General features: G+C 36.0%; 1 protein-coding gene across 1 annotated transcript in view; it reads right to left on the reverse strand.

The window, feature by feature from the left end:
- Positions 1 to 10,659: 10,659 nt before the first annotated feature.
- Positions 10,660 to 24,104, reverse strand: part of LOC140230048 (calpain-5-like) — a 28,648-nt gene continuing 15,203 nt past the window's right edge. The window contains exons 7-12 of the mRNA XM_072310255.1: positions 18,311 to 18,506; positions 16,323 to 16,436; positions 14,912 to 15,111; positions 14,278 to 14,402; positions 11,527 to 11,663; positions 10,660 to 10,842 (exon numbers count right to left, since the gene is read on the reverse strand). Coding sequence (XP_072166356.1) covers positions 10,660 to 10,842; positions 11,527 to 11,663; positions 14,278 to 14,402; positions 14,912 to 15,111; positions 16,323 to 16,436; positions 18,311 to 18,506 — 955 coding nt within the window. The remainder of the gene's footprint in view (positions 10,843 to 11,526; positions 11,664 to 14,277; positions 14,403 to 14,911; positions 15,112 to 16,322; positions 16,437 to 18,310; positions 18,507 to 24,104) is intronic.

Genomic DNA, 24,104 nt, shown 5'->3' on the forward strand with positions numbered 1-24,104 from the left:
GGGTGATATTATTTCCCCTGCTTTCTGGAAAAGGTAAGTCTACAGTTTGTAGTGCTCTTTCATTGGGCTAGAAAAGTGAAAAAAAAAACATTCAATTTTCTTCATAATTTTCTTTATATAGTCAAAATTTTACTGAGGTTTTCTACTTCCACATTGCTGCAGTTACTCAACCTACATGTATATTTGGGGTTAATACGCCGTTAACACCAGATCGCAATAATCATGAAAGATATGACATTATTTCCAGCAGCCTCATGATAAATTTTGTCTTTGCCTTCTACAAAACAGTACAACACGAAACTGCAGATGACAATGGCAATACAGCATTTCGATTTTGAACTTCAGACTGAAATTATCTGTCTCGAACTAACGGCTTACTCAAAGCAGATATTTCATATGTTATCTATCTTTCAAGTGTGTGTTAAATGACGGCTTGTTTATTTACATGCAAGAGTGCTATTTTCATTATTCGAAGCGCCTGTAATCGATTCTTCTTCTTCTTCTTCTGATTAAGTCTGCCTCCTTCAATAGACTGAAGATTCTTGCAGACTGGTGCTATTTACATTATAATACAATTTATTTACAGATATTTACAAGCACATAGAAAATATGACGAAAATAAGTAGCCACTGTGATCAACCGTTAGACGGTTTCGAAATGATCCCACAGATGGCGCTGAAACAATTGCTGACGACAGGGAATTCAAGTTACAGTTCTCGGGAAGAACGAATGGCGATGCGATTCAGTTCTCGAATATGGTACCTGATAGGAGTGTGGTTGCGAGGCTCTCGTCAACTGAGTAGCCTGTTTGATAATATAGTCCTGTGCTGAAAGAGGTGTAAGATTATTGTGTATTTTGTACATCATAATTAGCCTGTCATTTTCTCTGCGCTGTTCCAGAGTGGTCCAATTAAGTTCTTGTAGCATTTTGGTGACACTCGAGGTGTTATGATAGCGATTTAAAGTGAATCGCGCAGCTCTTCTCTGGACCATTTCCACTTGGTGGATTAGGTTCTTGGTAGATGGATCCCAAACAGTTGAAGCATACTCAACAATTGGTCGAACCAACGTTTTGTAAGCTGTGGCTTTAACATCAGAAGATTTTATGCGAAGATTGCGTCTTAGAAATGCAAGCACGTTATTGGCTTTATTGACAGTATTGTTGATGTGTTGGGTCCACTTCAAATCAGAAGTGATGGTTACACCCAAGTACTTCACGGATTCAACAGATTCAAGAGGGGCGTTATTTAGATGATACACGTGTTGCACCTTTCTTCTTTTCCTGGATATTGTCAAAACCTTACACTTATCTGTGTTCAAATCCATCATCCATTTTTTCGCCCAGTCACCAATTTTGTTTAAGTCCTCTTGAAGATTTTGCGTATGATGTTGATTGTCGATGGTCATGTAGGAAATTGCATCATCAGCAAAAAGCGAACCTTTGACGCGAGACCATCAGGCAAGTCATTGATGTAAAGCAGAAAGAGGCAAGGCCCAAGAACCGACCCTTAAGGCACTCCAGATCCCACCGCTATTGGAGAAGATTTAACACCATCCAAAACGACCCTAAACGATTGCAATGGACTTTAATTCAATATTATTTGGAGGAGATGAAAATGAAATTTCTTTTAGATTGTCATAGTTTCAGTAATTTGGCTTTGTGGTATAATGTTCATAATTATAAATAAATAATTGTATGCTTTGTATGTGGACAAAGTCATGACTTTCTATATCTTATTCATAGAAGGTACAGAGTGTGGAACGCTCTAACCAAATGCTACAGAACGTTTTTGAAAGGATGTATGCGCAATGATGACAAATCATGAAGTTGTGTAGGGTACAACTGCATGTGGTAAGAGAGTGAAATCAGAGCCATGATATACATGTAGGTGACTCGGTATTTACTGTCTCCGAGTCAAACTGTGGTAGGTCTAACGTGTTGGTGATTGTGTCTACATTTGTGAAGACACAGATATGTGATTTCAATGCTTATCTCTTCATAGTTGAATTCAGAATACACAGCCGTGCAATCATTGACAGTGTTGTTCGCGTAGGATGGTATACCTGTCCATTTGTCTTCCTTGGTAAACGTACAAGGTTATTGGAGTGCATTAAACATGTTTGAATAGCACTAAAGTCTCTTTTCGTTTTCATCAACATTTTCAAGTGTGATAAATGATGACCTAGGATATCGCGCAGGATTGAAGCCAGACACTCATGCCTGCCTATTATTAAGGCCTGGTCAGTCCGTACCAATAATATTGGACCGAATAATGAAGAAATGGACATAAGCGGAGATGTATGGTAAAGATACGTGGATAAAATATATAATTGACATGGTTTTAACATGATCCCTTTTCCTATGCCATACATCTCCGTATAATATGTATATTGCTATTTTATTCCATTTGTTTGGATAGGCTAAAAAAAGTGAGGAAAACATGAATGTCGAAAGCTTCTAAAAATTTGATCGTCGATCGTGCCACATACTTTGTCATCATTTATCGCAATTTTTATACTCTCCAAAGCTGACAAAAGCCAAAGGTACATAAAGTACACATACATAGACACCCCACAAAAGCACACCCACACACACGCATATATTACGGTGAAAGAAAATTGAGGCGGACGTTGCTCTCGATCTTGTTCTCCAGTCTAATCAATCCACTATATGCTACCCATAATGAGGCACCACGTACGTCATGTACGTTTGGGAAGGGCACTCTCTCCCTCTTTCTCTCTCTCCTCTCTGTATATATATATATATATATATATATATATATATATATATATATATATATACATATAAATATATCATATAGGTGTGACGGAGGAATACATATTTATATCGTCACAAAACTTAACAAAAATGGCTATGTTAATGTTGATGGCGATCTAACACAGAATCTCTATTAATCGAATTGTTATTTCCATTTTCTCTGATGATCAGAAAGATTATCTTTCCGCCACAAAAGAAATGCAATACCATAAACTCACAGGCATAGAACCAAACAACAAATCGTATAGGACTGCCTTTTTTTGTCATTCCCTCGTTCCTATACCGTCATCTCGTATATGGGGGGGGGGATGATTTTTATGCTTTATTTCCTGGTCCAAAGTCATTAGAGAATTACTAGACATCAAAGGCACCTAATAGATAGCTTCATGTAATGGCTAACAGTCACAAAATGTTTGAATTCATAAGCATCCTTTCAAAGGGCACCTTAATTTCTATCTTTTAGTATTAACGATTTTTATTTTTCAAATCTTGAATTTACTTCAATCAATACTGTTGTTACGCAGAATGTATGGGAAGAAGAAATTTCAAGTAGGGTCTGTGCAGTAAATAATCTGATTAGCATATTTGCATAAATTATTCCATTGGATAACAGTTTTCTTCTTGTTTAAAATGAAGGATGAGGACATGTTTTATTCTTTATCAAAGTCTCATACTGGGTAATCAAACCAATCCATGTTACACTTGTTCATCACCCGATAACCATTGCTCACTGCGCACTGAGACCCAAGACAATGAGATTAATTTGACACCAGATAAAAGTCACTGTGGATCATACGTAACCCCTCATAGAGCAGAACTTCAGGGCCCAATTTCATTAAAAAAAGTTGATACGATAGCAAATCTTGCTGGAATCGCAATTGTCATGGTAACGAGAACAATCCAGATTCCTGATTGGCTGCTGCTATTAGAAGTTGCCATTCCAGTAAGAGTTGCTATCCTAACGTGTTTTTATGAAATCTGGGCCCAGATTGCAAAGTGATGCGACTTGCCTGTCGTCCTCGTTGTCAGCCCTGGGTTGAGGGGAATGACACCAATTAATTATAATCGTATAATCATGTGTATCGAGTGAATGCGGCAGTAATATTATTAGAACACATCAGTAAGATCAAAAGTCGTGAATTTTGAAAGTTTCAGTGCCGCCCTCACTGATGGATGACTCCAACAGTTCGTGAGATTACTGCAGAACAACACTTATTAATAAAAAAAAATGATTATAAACATAATCCCACTTTTTTGTTTTTGTCTTGTGTGTGAAAAGCACACATTCCTTCTACTCGTAACCGACATGTCTTTTCTGATAAAGGAAATAATTCCCCTCGCCTTCTGAAAAATCAACTAAAGTGCATGCTCTTTCACGGATTTTCCTTGAGTTGTTACTTAGTACATACACGTAGTTATTCCCCCTGCTTTTTGAAAGGGCTAAGTCATACGCTCTTTCATTAGACATGCATTACCTAATAATGAAAGTAAGTTAAAATCTCTTTATATTTCCTTTTTATTGTTGTTCAGCAGGTACGCTAGCAGGTGCGTTACGAACTGTTACAGGCTTCTTATCAAGCGATGGCAGCACCAAAGCTTTAAATCTTCATAACTTTTGAACAGACTATCCGATTTTCCTCAAACTTTATAAATGTGTTTTGATATTGTTGCATTCTCTCTTTCCTAATATTTGGGTGGAATTCCCCCTTTAAAGGGATCGTATAGTTTTGGTTGAGACCTAACTTGAAGAACATTTTTGGTGAGATAATGAGAAATCCTTTATTAAATATGAAAGACATGTAATTACAAGAGGAATTCAACATTTATTTGATGTAAATTTGTCTTGAAATGTCTGCGGTAACCAAAACAGAGCGATCCTACTAAAAGATGGGATTCCTTTTATTACGATCGCTTTGTTTTACTTTTTTTTTTTTTTGGATGTCTCAACCATTCCAAAACCGATTTTCATCAAATAAACTTTGAATTCCTCTTAAAGAATGGTATGGTATGTACTATTTCAGAAGTGGTTTCTTGGTATCTCACAAAAAAAGTTAATAGCCCAATTCTCATCTCCACCAATACTATACCATCCTTTTAATAACTCCGTCAGCCGACAAAATTTGGGCAAACGGCACTACGCAACACGTATTCATACCCTTTAACATCTACATTAGTATTTCAACGCACTACCATGCAGCCCGTCTAGATTCATTAGTTCCCTTGGGCATTGGGCTTGGCGGGTTGGTTTGATGATTAAAAGAGTAGTTTGTAGAGGTCGATCCGCTAAATTGTACGGGGGTTATCCTTCCTGAAGTTATAATTCTCCTTTTGTTTGTTTGTTTGTTTGTTTTTTAATGGCTCACACGTGGCTCGCCAAGTTGCCGAACTATCAGTCACTCTGTATAACCTTATCCAGGTAATGTGTATGGTTTTGTATCTGTATTGCATTGTATACACAGCCATATTATGACAGACACACATCCACACACATACACGTGCTATACAGCTATAAGACTAGATTTCAAACTCTGACATTTCAGATATCACAGTTCCTACGGCAGGCACTGCAAGACCTGAAATTTGCACCCATTTGCAAACATCTATTCAACAATATTGCTTCCCTGTTTTTCTTTCTTTCCTTTTCGACTAAACTGCTCCAACAAAAGTTATACACAATGTAGCCAACAGCAAAAAGTCCACATTTCATCGCAATGTTCGGGCGGACAATCAAATTCATATACTTACACAATATTATGCGAGCGACTCTCATCAAATAAAGCATTTTTTTTTGCACAAAATCTTTACTTCAAAAGGTATTCACTGTTTATCTACTGCGAGGATTGTATCATACAGGCATGTACATTAAAACGGCTGAAAACGATAAAAAATGGTGATAGTACATTGATTTGATCGGCCTTCTCTCTCATCATGTGTTCGTAAGAAAAAATGGCAATCTGTGAGTGAAGAAAGAAAAATGTTTGAAAGACATTAGGGGAAACAAGAATCTTAATGTAAGTCACATGCTCATTTCAAACACATTAATGTCATAATACCATCAATCCAGAGACCACGTTGGCATTTTTGGTCGAAAGCAATATTTTTGTATTTCCATAGAATAGCTTTTTTTCCCCTCTGAATGGAATTTATGCATTTTGTTGCACTGCAAGTGGAAATATTCCACTCTGAGAACATTTCACGCAGATGATTTATTACCACGGCATTTGGCTCACAATGCCTTGATAGAAATAGTTTAATGTGATAAATACATCAATGGCACTGAATGTGATATGAAAATATCTAATATGTGTGGATATCACTGACTCGCTTGCATATTATAAATATCCTCAATACACAAAGTGGTTGAATTGTAACGAGTTAATAATAATGAGAAATTACTATATGAACGCGTAGCTGACAAATACAACAACGGTCGAATTAAAATGTTTCCATTAAAAGTATCTCAAATACATAAATGGTTGGGTATCAACAAGTTTTGTAATTGAGTATGTGAATATAAGAACGACCCAAGTCCATGGAAGACCATTTCGAACAAACTTAAAAAAAAATCATATCTTTTTTATTTGTCCAATAATATTCTATTTAACTGTGATGGGAAGGAAACATTGTATATACAAATTAGAACGTATATTATTATGACAATTAACATTTACATTAATTTTGGAGAGGCCATTTTGTGTGATGGACTTGGGTCGTTCTTTGAATCATATGGACTTGGGTCGTTCTTTGATTCATATACATGATATTCTGCTATAGAGATGAGAGGATGAGAGAGGGCGCTATAATATGAATGTAAGAATGACCCAAGTCCTTCATTCTTACATTCATATAAAATTTAACTCATTTCTTTAAGGCATTTCCGGGGGTAACTAGGATTTATGATTTATACGCAAGATGAGTCCATGCATAAGCTACAATTTCCCATGTCAAACTGAATTTGGCCAAAAAATGGACTTGGGTCGTTCTTATATTCAAGTCTTCAATTATGATGACATACTACTCTGGCGAAATGACGCTCACAGAAAATACACTAACATTTGAATTTGACACAACCTCTGCAGCATGTTGCAATTCACATTATGTTGATGACAGCAAGTCACAAACTTATAATTCATGTCGGCCTATTCATCATAGTGGCTGAGGAAATTAATGTTATGGTTAAAACCTATGAAAGTCTACTGTTATACATTCAAATTGCAGCTTGTCTATTATCAAGCAGATATTAACACTCACTCTATGTTGGATGTGTGATAAAATAAGATACAAAATACGCACAATGGCACAAGTCATAGATGCGAGATATTAATCTAATCAAGACATTCTCTTTAAATAAAAAACGCACAGAAGAAAAAAATGCAATGTATCCTACACTAATTGCTCTGTAAGTGTAGAAGATGGCAAAAACATAATACCAAGAGTCAATCCACATAGTAAGCCTTACAAAAAGTAACCCCTATGAAACATGGACTTCATTTATGGTCAGTGCTTCATCTGCAGTCACTTTATCTACCGCTATTGCAACAAAGTGTGTCAGACAAAAAACAAACAAACAAACAAACAAACAAACAAACAAACAAACAAACAAACAAGCATATATTTTCATATTAGTTATTCACAACATTCAATGCCTTGTTGTCCACTACACTAGGCAAAATTCACAGACACGATAATCAGTTTGACACGGATATTAGTTTCGCCGATTCTCAATATCAACTTGCATTGTTTTTTTTTTTCCATTTCCCATTAAAACCGTGTACTGGAAGCTGGGAGAGAACCACAAACAAACTTTCTTTAAAAAACAAAAACAAACATGGAATGTAAAATTATACCCTTTGATTTTCTTTCTTGTCATTAAGTTGAAGATACTCACCCGAGGTACCTGCATGTACCATATTGATGTTAATACCTGTGAATTTTCCAATTCACACTTTAATATGCATTAAAAATATAATTACCCCATACTTTCTAATCTTCACAGATACCACGTGTGACGTTGCAAAGCTAATGATGTGACTATAGATAAATTGGCCTGCGCTCTGTGAGAGAAATCATACACTGAGATGTGTTGAAAAATGATGGCATTGACTACAAAAAAACACAATGACTAACGCTGTAATGCAAACTCATCATGAAGGAAGAATGGACTGTGCTATACCTCAGATCTAAGCAACATGAAATATTATGCCGACTTTTAACAGAAAGAACACATACATGATAGGCCTACACTGTATGTAGCATAAACATAAACAGAACAGTTGTCCTTGACTGGAAAGCATAACTACGCATAGCCACTCTTCACGAGTACCTGAAATACAGAACTGATAATGTGCAAGGCATACTTTACAATCTCTTGCCAGCATGCCACACAAATACCAATGCACAACAAATCAACACACACACACACACACACACACCCCCTGTTCCATCCATGGAACCTAAACATTTGTAATGAGGATCATACCTAACATAACTCAATGCCATTCAGGGAATACATAATTTTGTGCTCAAAATTTCATTTCCTCGTGTACAGACAAAAAAAAAAAAATAAAATCCCATAAACTTATAAATTAATTCACATCATTGCAGGCAGCTATAATTGCGTAGGAGAGAGCTACATACTGAATCTGAATAGAGTGCATCACAGCCACACCTCGCCAAAGAAACGCCCCACTGACCATTAGAATTTAAACAAAAAACAAACTAAATGAAGCAAACCAAAAACCTACATGTCAGTAAAGGAACCTTGATATGAGTGCTACTTCATCATGATACACATTAACCATGGCCTCCTCTGGAATTTCATAACCTTTAACCCGTTGAGGATGGGCTGATTTTGCTACAACACGCATTTCTAAGCTTTAAAATGATGTAAAAACCCAATTCAAATGGACTCTCCTATCTAAATTTGGGAAAGAAACACACACTTTGGAAAAGTATGAACAAGGAAAAGAGGCTCTGAAGAACAGGGTTTATTCAAGTGCTTAATCTTGACGAAACTATGCTAGCTGTACGATGAATGGAACAAAAAAAAAAAAGAAAAAAAAAGGATGTAAGCAACCGGAGCAATAACAATGAAGGGATTATCAAATTAAGCATGCCCTATTAACACATTCTGTTCATGATAAATGCCAACGTTCAAAGCAGTAGTTTTATACCTTCAAAAGTTATTAGAGTTGAAAATGAAGAGTGTGCAAAGGCTTTTAAAGAAATGAAATGGGGCCTCTACGACATACCTGATCTCACTACTCTACCAAAAAAGGGTTGTAGAAAAACTGCTGAAAACAGACTTTCCCATTCATTTTACAATCCCAAATTTAGAAATAATGTAGAAGAAGAATATCTCTTTTAGGAAATATGAGAAAACCCAAGATTGACTAGGTTGACCCGTGCCACCTTTGTTGAGTCTTCACGTAAAATCGTGGGGTGCGACTTTTTGTTGCTTTTGTAATGCACGGTCACGAATAAAACCAAATGCCAAGACCTAAAACCCTACACGATATCAACCACGATGAATCATACCAGTGCTCACAATCATCATAGTAATCCCCCTTCTCTCAAATTAATTCTGTAAAAGAAGCTTCCATAACAAATTTTTTCTTTTTTCAGTACAGCTTGGTCATGGCCCAACTAAAATATACATCTACATTCTACCATGCGGTTTCCTTGGCAAATATCTACTACTGTATTTACAGTAAATTCTGAAAATAACTACTGTATGTACAAATGTTGACGTCTATTTCACATATAAAAAAGATATTTAGCTGCACAAAGGGAAAGGGAGAGAGAAAGAGAGAGAGAGAGAGAGAGAGAGAGAGAGAAAGGAGGTAAGCAGTTCCCTGGAATGAAGAGTATGCACAATGTGAAAAATATATATATTTCAGGTGACAAAGTTAAAAAAAAAACGATGCTGAATTGAGTAATGTAATCAAATTCCCACCTATTAAGAAGAAAGAATACAAAACGGAAAGACAAAAATGTTTGTTTTCATTAAACCCTGACCTGCAAAATACATTGTTAATGCATTTTAATAATAAATATATTCAATGCATTTACAAAGTCTACACATGAAATATCATATTTTGGAAAAGTCAGGGAAAAATAGAAATTAACAAAACATGCATTTAACTCCAAAGCACAAAGATATTTTGCTGGTTCCCACTACTTTTCCTACATTAAAAACAACAACAACAACACCACCACCAGCAACAACAAACCCAAAACAAATCAAAAACACACACACAAAACAAGATTTGTATTAAAATCATTTTGGCCGTTTTTACAGTATGTTTGAATTACGATGCATCATGGTGCCTATACATTTACATGACACTCATTATATTTTATCAAAGAGGCATTCAGTTCTATGTCATCATCTTTTATGGTATGGGTTGCACAACAATTTACTTGTACTAACTACATTGAGCCGTGTGGCACTTGCACTGGATGGTTATAAAAACCTGATTTATTTTAAAACTGCCACTTGTTGTTTTCTGTTGGCAAATCCCTCATCAACTTTCAAAAACCAGTATCGAGACTTACATGAAACATACAACATATGCATCTTTTGCAAGGGGTAGCAGTTTAAAAGTACTTGCACACAATTGATGGATATCCATTTTGTTTTGCCTTTTTTTATTGCCACAAAATTCAAGTGTTACTGCACATGACATAAACCTTCGAATGAACAAAATATTTATCAAAATCACTCATATCATGTCAATCCCTCCTCTCTCTCTCTCTCTTTACCAAGGCAAGTATTCTGATTCCTGAATCTGTACTCTCCATTACGAGAAAGCTATTTGGCCAAAATAGTCCTCTTTGTGTTACCGCAATTTTCTTCTCAAAAAAAAGATGGATACTCTCTACAGAGCTCTCAGGTCATCTGTGGTTGTTATGACAACAGAGATGTTGCCTCCTGCGGCCTCCTCCGAGTCGCAGTCTCTCTTCTTGAGGACCTCCACGATGTTCTCGGGCTGTCTCTTGTTCTGAGCCATGAAGATGGCCTGGCCCATGAAGGTGTCCTTGACAACGTTATGGTTCCACACCTATCAGCAGAGATGGACGAAGGCAGGCATACGCTGTTAGTGATCATTGTTCTAACTGCAGTCATCGTACAGTCACAACCGATACGAAGCCCCTGAAAGTGTAGAGATCACTACTGACTAGATGCTACAGGACTGCTACTCTGATCGCGTTACATGTACAGAGCTCAGCACTGACTGAATGTCAGAGTTCCTCTCTTCTTTCGCAAATAACAGTTATTATTGTTGCAACACAGCTATACAGCTGATTAGATGCTATTCCCCAACAGTTACCTTCACATCTTTTTATTTTGCAGGTCCCACCTTTTATTAGGACCACTCAGTTTTACTTTGTGTTTGGCCATTTCAGCCATTTATTTTAAAAACAACTTTTATCAAGTAAACTTTTAATTCCTCCTTGAATCGTATGCTCTTTATTTTTTTTTTCAAAGTGGTTAAAATTATTTTGCAAACAGTTTACACCTGAATCCGCATCTCTGCCAAAACTAAACCATCCCTTTAATGCAGCTAGAATCTGTTCAAGAATCACAGACAACAGAGGTATGTGATGCTAAATCATCATCCACTATGATTATTTTTTCCTTTTATTTGAACACACTGACCCTGTTCCCAGTGCTGTGGCAGCCTTTCCAAAAATCTGCTGCAAAGTTTGAACAAAGAGGACAAGTGCCGAAGCAGACCACTCACCTCAATGATGATGGGCTGCTGTGGTTTTCGCCGGTAGAAGATGGCGCTGTACTTGAACTCTGGGTTGAGAGTATTCTCTTGTACGCGTGATTTGGCCGTATTCCCCTCACACCTGATGTACACATAAGGGTCAGCTCCTGCATGGAAGACAGGTATGGATGACATCAAAATTCAATCTCTAATCTCTCGTCTTTTTTGTGTTTGTATTGCTTGAACCAACAATGTCCCCCAAAAAATTACAACGGGACCCTCCACAATGATGACTTTAAAAATAATGAATCAATCCAAATACAATTTCAGGGTATGAAACTATAACTCACTGCCCACATCTTACAGAAAGCCCCATCCGATTTGCTTCAGTGGTCAAAGAGAAATGACGAGTTTTGTAGAGCATTTCAGGAATCCCTTCCCTCCAAGTTATGCCCACTGTGTTCACACATTAAGAGCATCCAAGTGCTAAACTTGGAAGAATCAGACTCATGACACGTTTTGCATTAATTAATATGTCTCTGTGACCACTTAACCAAATTTAATGGGGTTTTCTGCAAAATAGAGCTAAGATGTTGTATTTTAAGACCCTGAAGCAGCATTTAGACAGTTTAATCATAATATTGGGAGTTATCAATGCGAAAATCCGATTGTAGTTTTTTTGGGGGACATACTGTATTATTACTACAACCAGGAAGTCCAATTTAACACGTCATTGCTTGCAATAAACATGAGTAGAATTTGATTTCTTTTTGCAGTTCTGTCAAAACCTTTTTTGGTGCATTGATCTTGAAGTACTAATTCATAAGGGTTTCAGAGCTTCATTAGAAATTTCATGTACATGTATTTATGTGTTTACCATACACTAAAAAACAAACAAACAAACAAAACAAAAAAACAACAACCAAGAATTTTTCATGGATTACTCTGGCCGTATAGCACATTAGCTTTGATTTTGCAATGCAGAAGGAAATTAAAGATCTAATTCTTAATTTACCCAAATTGTTTTTCAATCCTAATTATTCATTTTCTTCACATCTAGCTATCTATTGACCAATCTTTCTTTCTACCAGCCTATTACCTATTCATATATCTATCAGAACCTCATGTACAGAATATGCATTTTATGTCCATTTCTGATCTCCAAATATATGGTTTGTTTGGATGTTCTTTCCCTCTCATCTGCCGTTTCTTATTTTTTTTTACAGTGTTAGAGAAGCAATTTTGTTATTTTTATTCTAGTCTTATTGCAATGCACGTTTGTTTGTTTATTGTTTTTTTAATGCTTTGATGCATGTGATACGCGAAGTTTTGTATTTTTTGTGGTATTTTTTTCTGTTTTACGTTTGAATCTATAGAATTTTTTTTTTCTGCTGAATGAAATGAATGCAATACAAATTATTGCCATATAGTAACTGAGAAATGTTTATAACACTATCTGCATGAACAAGTGCAAGTAACCAGGATATACAACTTAAGTACAGAATATGCTTTTTTTTAATGTTCATTACTGATTTTATCTCCAATTCTTAATCTTTTTTTCTCCTCATATGTCATTTTTTTTTTTTTTTTTAGTCTCGGTCAAGCGTTTCTGATTCAGTCAGTGCAATACTGCCATACACAATAGTGCAAAACTCGTCTTCTTATGTTCTGTTTAATGTGATATACGAAGTTTTTTCCCCTTTTTTATGTTTGAACAATTATTTTGATATGTAAGCTGAATGTTTTAAGTAAGAATAATAATATATAAGGATTTTGTTTTGGGTGAATGTGATTGTTGTTATAGTAATAGTGTAAACGGCGGTTTTGTTGTAATAATATAAAATGTGTGGTTATGATAATGATAATTAATTTTGGATATTGTCAGTGAATAAAATGAGGTTGACGTAGAAAAAGTGGAAGATGAAGAATGTAAGTTAAAAAAAGAAAAAGGAAAAAGAGGAAGATGAGAAAGAAGTTGAATTTACAGGGTATATTTAAAGTAATTGTGATTATTTGTAATAATGAGAATAGTGATGTTAAAAATTGTAAATGTATAATACAATGTATGTGTTTGCTTTGCTGTAAATGTTAATATTATATAATGAATATGTTTGATATCTTTTTTTTCTTTCATTCTTTGTATTTATACAATCTTGTACATATTCTATAGTAATCGTGCTTACTTCTGTAAAATGTCTGCAATTCAGCCTGCGGGCTGCGATGGATATTAATCAATAAAATAGCTTTTCAATTCAATTCAATTCAATTCAATTCAATTCAATTCAATTCACTTCACTTCAATTCAATTCAATATCTAGAGATATTACATTTATACATATTATAACTCTATGTGTTATATGTATGCACATGAAATATCTACTTTGATGCACCTACTGCATTCACTTCCCCCACCCTTTCCCTGTATGCCTCATCATAAACAAAACTTACAAGATATCTCCCTGTTCAAATACCTACCTACGTGTATCTATCTACAGCCTCTATCTATCTATCTATCTATCTATCTCTGTGTGGTATGTATATGTATGTATTTACGTATGCATGTATGTATCTATGTTGTATGTATGTATGTATGCATGTACAAGTATGTATGTATAATATATATTATATATTGTATGTATGTATTATGTATGTTTGTATGTATGCATGCATGCATGTATGTATGTATGTATCTATCTATGTACGTATGTATCTATCTATATATGTACGTATCTATCTATCTATCTATCTTGTGTTTCTTCCTATAGTCCTCCCCCTCTATACCTCCTCTATGGTCCTGCCTGGGAAGGTTGGTTGCCCCAAGAACAGTGACTTGTGACACAACTTGGATGTTTCCACCATGAAAACATTCCGTTGCTCCGGGGGAAGGGAAGTCTTCTTTCAGTTCTCTGAAACAAAAACAATAAAGGACAAGAAATGCAGTCACAATTCACATGAAAACACAGCAAAATACATTTGGAGATAAATACAAGTTATGACAAGTATATGAATATAAACAACAACAGTGTTATGAAAACTACCAAGAAAAAAAAAAGACTATGAAAATGCAACAATGGGAACAAAGTTGTACTGCACGCATTACCACAAACATTCCCACTATTTAAAATGAAAATGAAAGTAAAATGACAATTAAAGTGATGGTTATAAGGATGATGATGATTATAATGTTGATAGAGATAATAAAAAGAATATGCATGATAAAAAAGATAATACAATGACTACAGTACTGATGCTGCTTGCTGGGTGTCTTCAAATGCCACCTAATACAGACTGGGAGTTTGTAAAACTTACAAAGCACTAATGGTGAAATGTAAACATCACATCAGAGTAAAACAGAAACAATGAACACTATAAAACAGGAGCGAACTAGCTGGAATGAAGAAAGTGCTAAACTTACCTCACTCCGGCCCCATTGTCTGAGAAAACCCTCAGCATTAGAGGTGATTCGATCTGGGGTTCATAGGTCGTTGGCACAATGATGTAGCGCCCTCTCAGGAGGGTCTGCTCGGCGAACACACTCCGGGAATTGATGTATGTAGTAGACACGAGGGGCTCTTGCTTGATCGAGTGTGCCCTGTACTTTCTATTGCTCTCAACCTGCCAAGAAAAAACAATAACAATACGACCAAATGTGTAGCACACTTAAAGATAAGGAAAACATTCTCTTCTCCAGACAGGATAAAGTAGAGAAGCCTACTTTATTCTTTCATAAAATTATGAGAACTCAAACATCATGCATTGTTGCTGAACACAGGTATATATTGTCACATTGTGCGTTAAATATTACATGTATTTCCCAATTATACATGTATCTGTTTGTCTCTTTATTCGTTTACAGCTTTGGTTTTCCCTGTCAAAGCCATTGAAATCTGGACCATCCAATTACCAAGTTCATGCCATGAAACAAGAAAATAATTGTTTTTTTTTTCTTTTTCTTTTTTATTCTGTTATTTTTGTCACATCAAAATCTAACAGTGTAACTGTATGAAGATGCCCGTAAAATTATCCTTCAGATGTAAGCATTGTACTAGTTTGCTTTACATAAGATAAATATCTTTGACAAAGTTTGTACTGGAATGACAGTCTACAGAAGAACTTATCCCAAAAGAAGAATGAAACTTTTCCTTCAGCAAAGTCAAAATTCTCAATCGAAACGTAAAAGAATACAGGCAACTCAAGTTATAATGACATCCTTGGGACCAGCAGTGTTATAAAAAAACATTTTTTTTTCTTGTTATAACTGAAAGGGAATTTGGAAGAGAGAAGTTTGTGTTACCAAATTTGGGGTCTGAATTTATTCTTCATTGTAACAAAGTTTCATTACAACTGTGTTTGCTGGAGCGCCCTGTACCATTAATATGTCTACGTCCTTTGGCTCAACTCGGTGACAAGACATATGACTTCAATTTTCCCACTTAACCCGTTGAGGACGGGCTGATTTTCTTATAACATTTGTTTCCCATAGACACCTGCCCGAGTATGCATTGTACTCGTGACTAGACCTCAACAGGTGAAGTATAGATATTGAAAGTGGTTCAGCAATGTGGCCCTGCATAGATATACGAAGGTATTATTACAGAATGAACATCCAGCACTGCAGAAGCCAGACTATAGTACAGTTTGATAGGCATCTGCATGGATTGTACACGCTCTCTGTAGCTCTAGGAATTTGCTTCTCTTTTCAATGTCTCTTTCATACAGTATCACTTTGTTTCCAGCAAATCAGATGACAAACATAAGTTCTACAGCTGGTGGTCGTAAGATCAGACGAGCTGTATGCATTCACATGAGCACAATCACCGACTCACCTCAATGACGTAGAAGCCGATGGTCTTTGCCTGTTCGTTATGGTCAGCTCTGGTGTCCTGTTGTGACAGTGACACAATGATGTCATCTTTGTCTGTATCCACACTCAGGAGAAACTATAAGGGAGGAAGATGGGATTCACAATCAGGGCTTGAAAGGGGGGGGGGGGATTTCAAACTCCTACATTTACCTCATTTACAAAGTTTGCGATGTTAAGGGTGTCAAACCATCTTCCTTGTATCTGCCTATAGAAATTATCTGTAACTGTATGCGACTCTGCATCACAAAACCAACAAAATGTCACCAGACATGGAATTTTACTTTAAAGGGCAGATTCTGAAAGAGCAGACTCTAAGCTTTAAATTAATGATGTACTACTCAATTGAAATGGACTGTCCTAACCCAAATAACTATTGGAAAGAGAGCACACACTCTGGAAAAATGTTAACTGAGAAAACAGGCTCTGAAGTACATGGTCATTCCAGCATCTTATCATTTATACTAAGCCGTGCTAGCTGCGTGACGAATGGGACAAAAATAGGATGTAAACCACCTGAGCAACAGCAATGAAGGAATTCAGATTAAGCCGAAATCAAGCATGCTCCATCAATACATTCTGGCTGTAACTAACACCAACTTTCAAGGCAGTAGCATTATCTGTTCAAAAGTTATTAGAGTAGAAAGTGAAGAGTGTGCAAAGGATTTTAAAGAAATGAAAAGAGGCCTCTATGACATACCTGACTGCCTGATCACACTACTCTACAAAAAAATAAAGGGTTGTAGAAAAACCGCTGAAAACATTTTCCCATTCATTTTTTGATCCCAAACTTGGGAATAATGTAGAAGAATAGCTCTTTCAGAAAATATGAAAAACTCAAGATTGACTTGGTTGACCCATTTCACCTTTTTTTTTTTTTGAGTCCTCGCGTAAAATCAACGGTGCAACTTTTTGTTGGTTTTGTGATGCACGGCCACATATAGATCTTTGTTGCTTTTTCTCTAACGTCTCTCTAACAGTAACCTGGACCCCCTTCTTTTATTGCATTGACGTATTGTATCATCGGTTGCCAAAAGGTCAATCTTATAGCTTATTATTGGCGACCGCTCTGTATGGTAATTCATAACACATGTATTGTAATTTTGTCTTAAATATATTTGTAATCAAAACCAAATTGTTGAAATTGTTGAAACTAGCTTTAATGAGTTTCATATTTGCATATCATTATGTTTGATTATGTTGAAAAAAATGTAAATGATGGCATACGGAGAATGAATAAATCAATAAATCAATTGTACAATGTCATTTCTATTTAACTTCTCTAGACATTTTACAGGTGGTCCTATCATGTCACAGTTTGCACTAAGGGATCCACCAATTCCTATCATTTCTATCTACTCAGACTTTTATTGTAATTTCCTTCAAAACCATGCAAAAGAGTACACTCTCTAGAATCACGATTACCAGAATGATCAAAGTAATGGAAAAAGTAACATAGATTTCTTTATGATGCACAGTACTGTCAACCTCTGCAGGTTTAAAAAAAAAAAGGAAAAAAAAAAACCTGTTGCACAGACAAAAAAAAAATGGAAACTGAGATACTTGGTGAAAGATAATGAATAGGAAACTTGTACATAATGAGCACAACACAAAAAACTTTAAAAAGGAGATATTTTTCCTGCAGAAAAAAAGGATATTTCCTATTAATATTTTTTATTAGTGGAAAAATGAGCAAAGAAAATGGGATTCCATTTTGATAAAGAAAAATCATACTTTTAAATAATGACTACCAAAACAAACTACCTGACAGCCCTGGCTGTGCCTTTATCAATATGATCCTGTAGCGTATTATAGAAGACAGAAAAATGAGCTGTTGACACAAACTGCAAAACTCAAAGAAGAGAATAGGTATTAAATGAATAAATTAGAAAATTTAATAATCAAAGAAGAAGAAGGGGAAATAAAATGAGAAGTATGGAGATGAGAGCATACCTGTGGGTTCTGCAGGAAAGTGTCCTTGTTCCTGATGCAGCCACCAGCACGGTTCTGGACAGCGTTGGAATTGAACCTCCACTGGCTGAGGAGCAGCGTCTCGTGCCAGGTGCGGTCGAGGCTGAAGAAAGCTTGGTTGGGCATGCGGCAGATGACCAGAGTTGTGAAGTGGAAGCAGAACTCCTCAAAGGGCATCCTGGAGTGAGCAGAACAAGTTGGAGCATCATACTGTCGGTTAAGGTTTGCTGTTGCTTGTTCATATTGATAATTTCCACCTTATTTGACCTGGAGATCTTTAATTGATGGTTATCTCTCGGCACACTTATACAGTGCACCCCTGTTATAACGAACACGTTTATAACAAAATTCCGGTTACAACGAAGTAAAAATTAGGACCGTAACATTATCAGTTTTATTTCTTTTTTACTTTGTTTGGTAATGAAGAAAAGTGCCGGTTCCGAGGACTTCGTTACACACTAAGAAATACGGGTTCAAAATTGAACCCCAAAATTGTCCCTATAGAACCACCCTAATGGGTGCAACTTTGCACCGCAATAAGCAATGTGCACCCTAAGAGGTGCATTTATGCCGAATTTTGAACCTGCAGGGGTGCGCATTTGCACCCTGAGTTTTGAGCTAATCAAGGGTGCAAACACGCACCAGAAACATTAATATATTATCAATTAAACATTAGGACCACGAGTACCAAGGTTTTACTCGTAAGATCAAACTTACACTCTAATGGATATGTCCGCATCTTTGTAGGTACGAATATATATATCAAGAGATTTAATTTTCTACTTGCATAATAAAAGGTACAAATGTGCACCCCATGGTGCTGGTATAGGGACAAATAGGGTGAAAATTTGAACCTTTATTTTTTAGTGTGTATAACGAGAGTACACTGTATCTTGAAGGATGACCTACACTACTGTACATGTCCTTTCAATGCAAACACTGTTTTGCAGAGATTTAGAAATACGCACATGCATTACATGCACACAAACAGAAATAGTACAAAGCAATCTTATATTACCATATACAGGGGTCATGGTTCATCTGAAATTTTTCTTGCACTAAAGCACATTTTTAAAAGCACATTTACAAGGGGATCAAAACTAACGGCCACGTCAAATTTCACTTTTACAGAAATCTACTTATTCCTACTTGGGTAAGAATTCGATAGCACTTAGTTGTATCAACCCTTTCTCTTTAGTGCTTTAGTCGTTTCTCACAAAAGTTCTCTCAGTGCATGCATCGTACTGTCATAAAATCTATCACAATTAATGCTACTGTCACTGAATCTATTAATACAAGACAAGAAACACACTGAATGCTAGTAATCACATTATACACTGTTATATTAAACCGTAATAGTATGAAGAGTGAATAGTATTTTCTTAAATGGCAAAAAAAAAAATCTCCACTGATGAAACTGCAAACTCAAATGATATTTTAAAGAGTGACATTATTGTGGGATCCAGCTTTGACACATGGTTATCAGATTTCATCTATACCAGAAAAAAAAAAAATGATCAAAACATAAAATGGAGAAATGCTACACTTAACAACTGGAAAATAAAACAGAGTACATGTACTTACTTGTTTATGCAACTCTTTCACATTGGATGAAGAAAAAGGCGTTTTCATAATACATCATAATTCTTCCTGGTTCTTCTTACTTAGCCACAGCAAAAATTGTCAACAACTAGTGAAACTGAAATACCAAATAAATAATTACACACTGATGATGATAATAATGATAACAATTGCTAGTCTCCAGGATATCACACATCCGAAGAGAGACAAAAATATCTACAATGTAACAAGTACCATATAAACCTATCCACAAAGTTTTCCATGATAATATGTATAGCTGGTAGTTGTGATACTGAAACAAGTCGTACTTGTAGCTTTGTTTCTGTTGATGCAGGGCACTACTATTGTTGCTGTTGTTGTTTTTGTTCTTTTGTGCCATTGTTGCTTCTGTCAAGGTTGTTGCTAGCATTGGCTTGTCAGTCTGTTTGCAAGTAACCCAAAAAGTTGTGACGGATTTGGATGAAACTTATAGGAAAAGCTGTTAGTGACACAAGAAAAAGATTTTCGTAGTTATCCGGATCACTGCCCAGATCCAGGATTTTTTATTTTTTTTTTAAGATGATCATTGGCAAATAGGGCCAACTTAGAGGCAGTCCAAGATATACATAATTAGTTATTATTTGAGGTATGCATACATGCACTTTGTGTGAGCTCAAGGGGCACCATGCAGGCCCATTAACCCTAACTAGGCCGGAGGGGGGCTACAAGCCCCCCATCCCCGACGTTCCGTGCGATGTATCGCCTTTGCAAAAAGCTATCGCCGCGATGTTTCATGACTTTTTTCTTTCGAGTCTCCCGCATCTTTTGACATCTTTTGCCCGAGCATGCGGTTCTGAAGTTACTTATGTACATGCATGTCAGACCAAAAATTGCTAAAAAAACGTGAATTCATGAATACAATTTCAATGCAAACTGTGTTTACAGACAAATTTATAAAAGCATGATTATTTTGGGGTTTTATTGATTTAAGTCAATCAACAACATATTCTTGATGTGTTCGGAACAATGTCGTGGACAAATTCCAGCGAAAAAACAAAGAAATACAAAAGAAATTCCTAAAACAATAAAATACTTTTTAAACTTTTTTTAAGGACACTAAAAAGAATATTTACACAAAAATGTGCCTGTTTTGAGCTTTATTTAGTGATTTATACCAAATAGTCTGATTTCATCCGTCTAATATGCATAAATTAGCATAATAGCATAACTGATAATTTTTTTTTTTGGAAAAATCACCTTCACCATGTTCACAGAATTTTAGATTACGTCACAGGCAAAGTGTGCCAATTTTCGTCGAGATCGCGGGGTCGACGGCCGAGATCCGGAGGATAGGGGAATTTAAACCTTTCAAAATTTTGTCGTAGTGGCGCTCTGCTTGTAAACAAACGCAATTTGGTATAGTCTGGTTTTCAGACCCTTTGCCATTTGGATTCCGTGGCGACTAAGTCGTCGTTCGGGCAAAGGCCTTTGCCGAAGGAAAAATCCTTTGCTGGACAAAACCACCTTAAACTATATTAGTTTTCGACGTTGAGGGGTTAATATCCTGAATAGAGAAATAGTATGGGCAGAGGGTTTGGAAGCCAGACTAAAATTGGCCGCGCATTTGGCCCAGTTTGCGTTTACACTGAGAAAAGGCCACGCTCGGCCGTGGCTCGGCCGCGGCCGAGACCACCTCCAGAGCGTGGTCAAATGCGCGGCCAATTTTGGCCCCGCATTTGGCCTTTTGCGCGTTAAAGGAGACCTCCGGGTAATTTTTTAGATTTTTATATTTGAACAACTATAAATTACTTATACTGATGACAGTGTTTCAGAATTTGTGATGATTGGGATGAAGAATAAGAATATTTTCAAAATTTAGAGCAAATTGCAATGAACAAGGATGATTACATGGCAGAGTCACCATAAGAATAAATGAGTTGGGGCTCAAGGAAGCAGAACAAAAGAAGAAGGCATGCATAGATTATACACAGGTGAACTCAAAGGCAAGCGGTATTGTAATGAAATTACACTGCTACATTTATGAAATATGTGAACCTCCTATGTCATCATCCTTGTTCAGTGTAATTTGTTTAAGATTTTTCGAAGTATTGTTTCTCTGCTCAAGAACCACAATAAATTCCACAAACCTATACATGGAGTTGTTAATTTATGTACTACATGATGTGAAATTATGAAAATCATGTGGAATGTCCCTTTAACACTGAAATGAAGGCGGGCTCGGCCGCGGCTCGGCCGCGGCCTCGCCTCGCACTGTAAACGGGGTCTTTCTCCCTTCAGGGCATTGCACACTTTGCGTACCGGTACAGGAAATCATTGGAATCTCCTGCCACATGGCTGGGTGCTTATAAGGATTGGCCTCATAAACCACAACATAAGCTATACAAATCACACACATGACAATACGTCTTCCCAGGTTGCCAAAACAAACAGCTCATCTTGTGTTCATGTTCAGTTGTATACAATGTAGTATACATCTTACATAGTACATGCTTCACTTACATTGTAGACTCGGGTAGCGTCAAACCATGTTAGTCACAGACTGAAATGTAGGCAACTTTTGGCTCTCAACATCTACAACAGTATACACAGATTTTCTATGATGTGATTAGTTGATGTGGCATTATGTACATTTAATACTATTATGGCTGTTGTTAGTGTTTCTTTTTACATCTGTTTCGAGCACCTAATTCACAATTTCTTTTACGGCGGTTGGGAATGTATGTAGGATAATACGTTATTCTGTAATATATATGTAATATATATGGTACCTCGTGTATGGGATTAATGTTACATTGACTCTGTTTCCAACTAAGATGTAGCATTTTCTTTCTTTTTAGTCTCGTACATCACAGACATTCAAGATGTCAAAATCCCCTGTGCTGCACTCGACAGGTGCCCTCGTGGATACAAGCAATGGCAATTACGCTCACCCCGTACTACACAATCCAATAGACACTGCATTCAATTCAATTACTGATGATGATTTTTTCGATACGGTAGGACCTTCTTTGGCAGAAAGAGAAGTAGATATTGATCAAAATAATATGTTTTTCGATAATTGTGTTTCAGATAGTTTTAATACATCGTCGAAAGAATTTCATTATGACTTTGATATAGAAAACCAATTGCAAAGCCCATCTTCGGAATATCTTACTCTCAACCAGTTTAATAATGTTGTCAAGGAATATGATGACACCATTTTTTCACTCATACATTTTAATATTAGGAGTATTAATAAACATTTTGAAGAACTGAGGTTACTTTTAGATGATCCCATCAGGAAAAAATTTTCGATAATAGGTTTAACCGAAACCTGGCTTTCCAATGATTTAAGTCTTCCTTTTGCCCTCGACGGATATGATTTTGTAGTTAATAACAGGCAAATTAGGGCGGGTGGGGGCGTTGCTTTATATGTTTCACAAAAGTATGATTATATAGTTCGTGATGAGCTCAACTGTATGACTGAAGTTATTGAATCTCTTTTTATTGAAATTACAGTCCCTGGCAGTAGAAATATAATCATAGGTGTAATGTATAGACCACCCAGTGCGAATATGAAATCATTTTTGGAATATTTTGCGAATTTAATGAAGGATCCAGTTTTTATTCATAAAAAATGTTTCATAATGGGAGATTTTAATATAGATTTATTGAAACAAAATACAATCTCACAAGATTTTATGGAAATATTTCTATCTGCTTCTTTCTTACCTTTGATATCTAAGCCCACGCGTATAGTTAATGAATCCGCCTCCCTTATTGATAATATTTTTTCTAATATTCTGCCTTCTCCTGATTCTCTTATATTACTTTCAGATATTACAGATCACTTCCCCATTTTGACTAGTTTCTTTTTAAATGATATTATTGATAATAAATCTAGTTCTTTATCTAGACGAAGAATTACACATGAAAACGTAGCCAGTCTGGGTGCTAGTTTAGATAGGACAGACTGGTCGTCTATTTTTGACTCAAATGATGTGAATTTGTCATTTGAATATTTTATGCATATTTTTACTCAACTCTTGGACATTCATATTCCAAAACGAAGAGAAAAGTCATCCAACTATAAAAAGGTACCCAGGTTACCTTGGATTTCTAAGTCACTTTTGCGTTCAATAAATAGAAAGAACAATTTATATTATAAATTTAAAATGAAACCTACTGAGCAATCAAAACTGAAATATACTAGTTA

Source organism: Diadema setosum, chromosome 6 (genome assembly GCF_964275005.1).
Source record: "Diadema setosum chromosome 6, eeDiaSeto1, whole genome shotgun sequence".
In the NCBI taxonomy this organism is placed as follows: domain Eukaryota; kingdom Metazoa; phylum Echinodermata; class Echinoidea; order Diadematoida; family Diadematidae; genus Diadema; species Diadema setosum.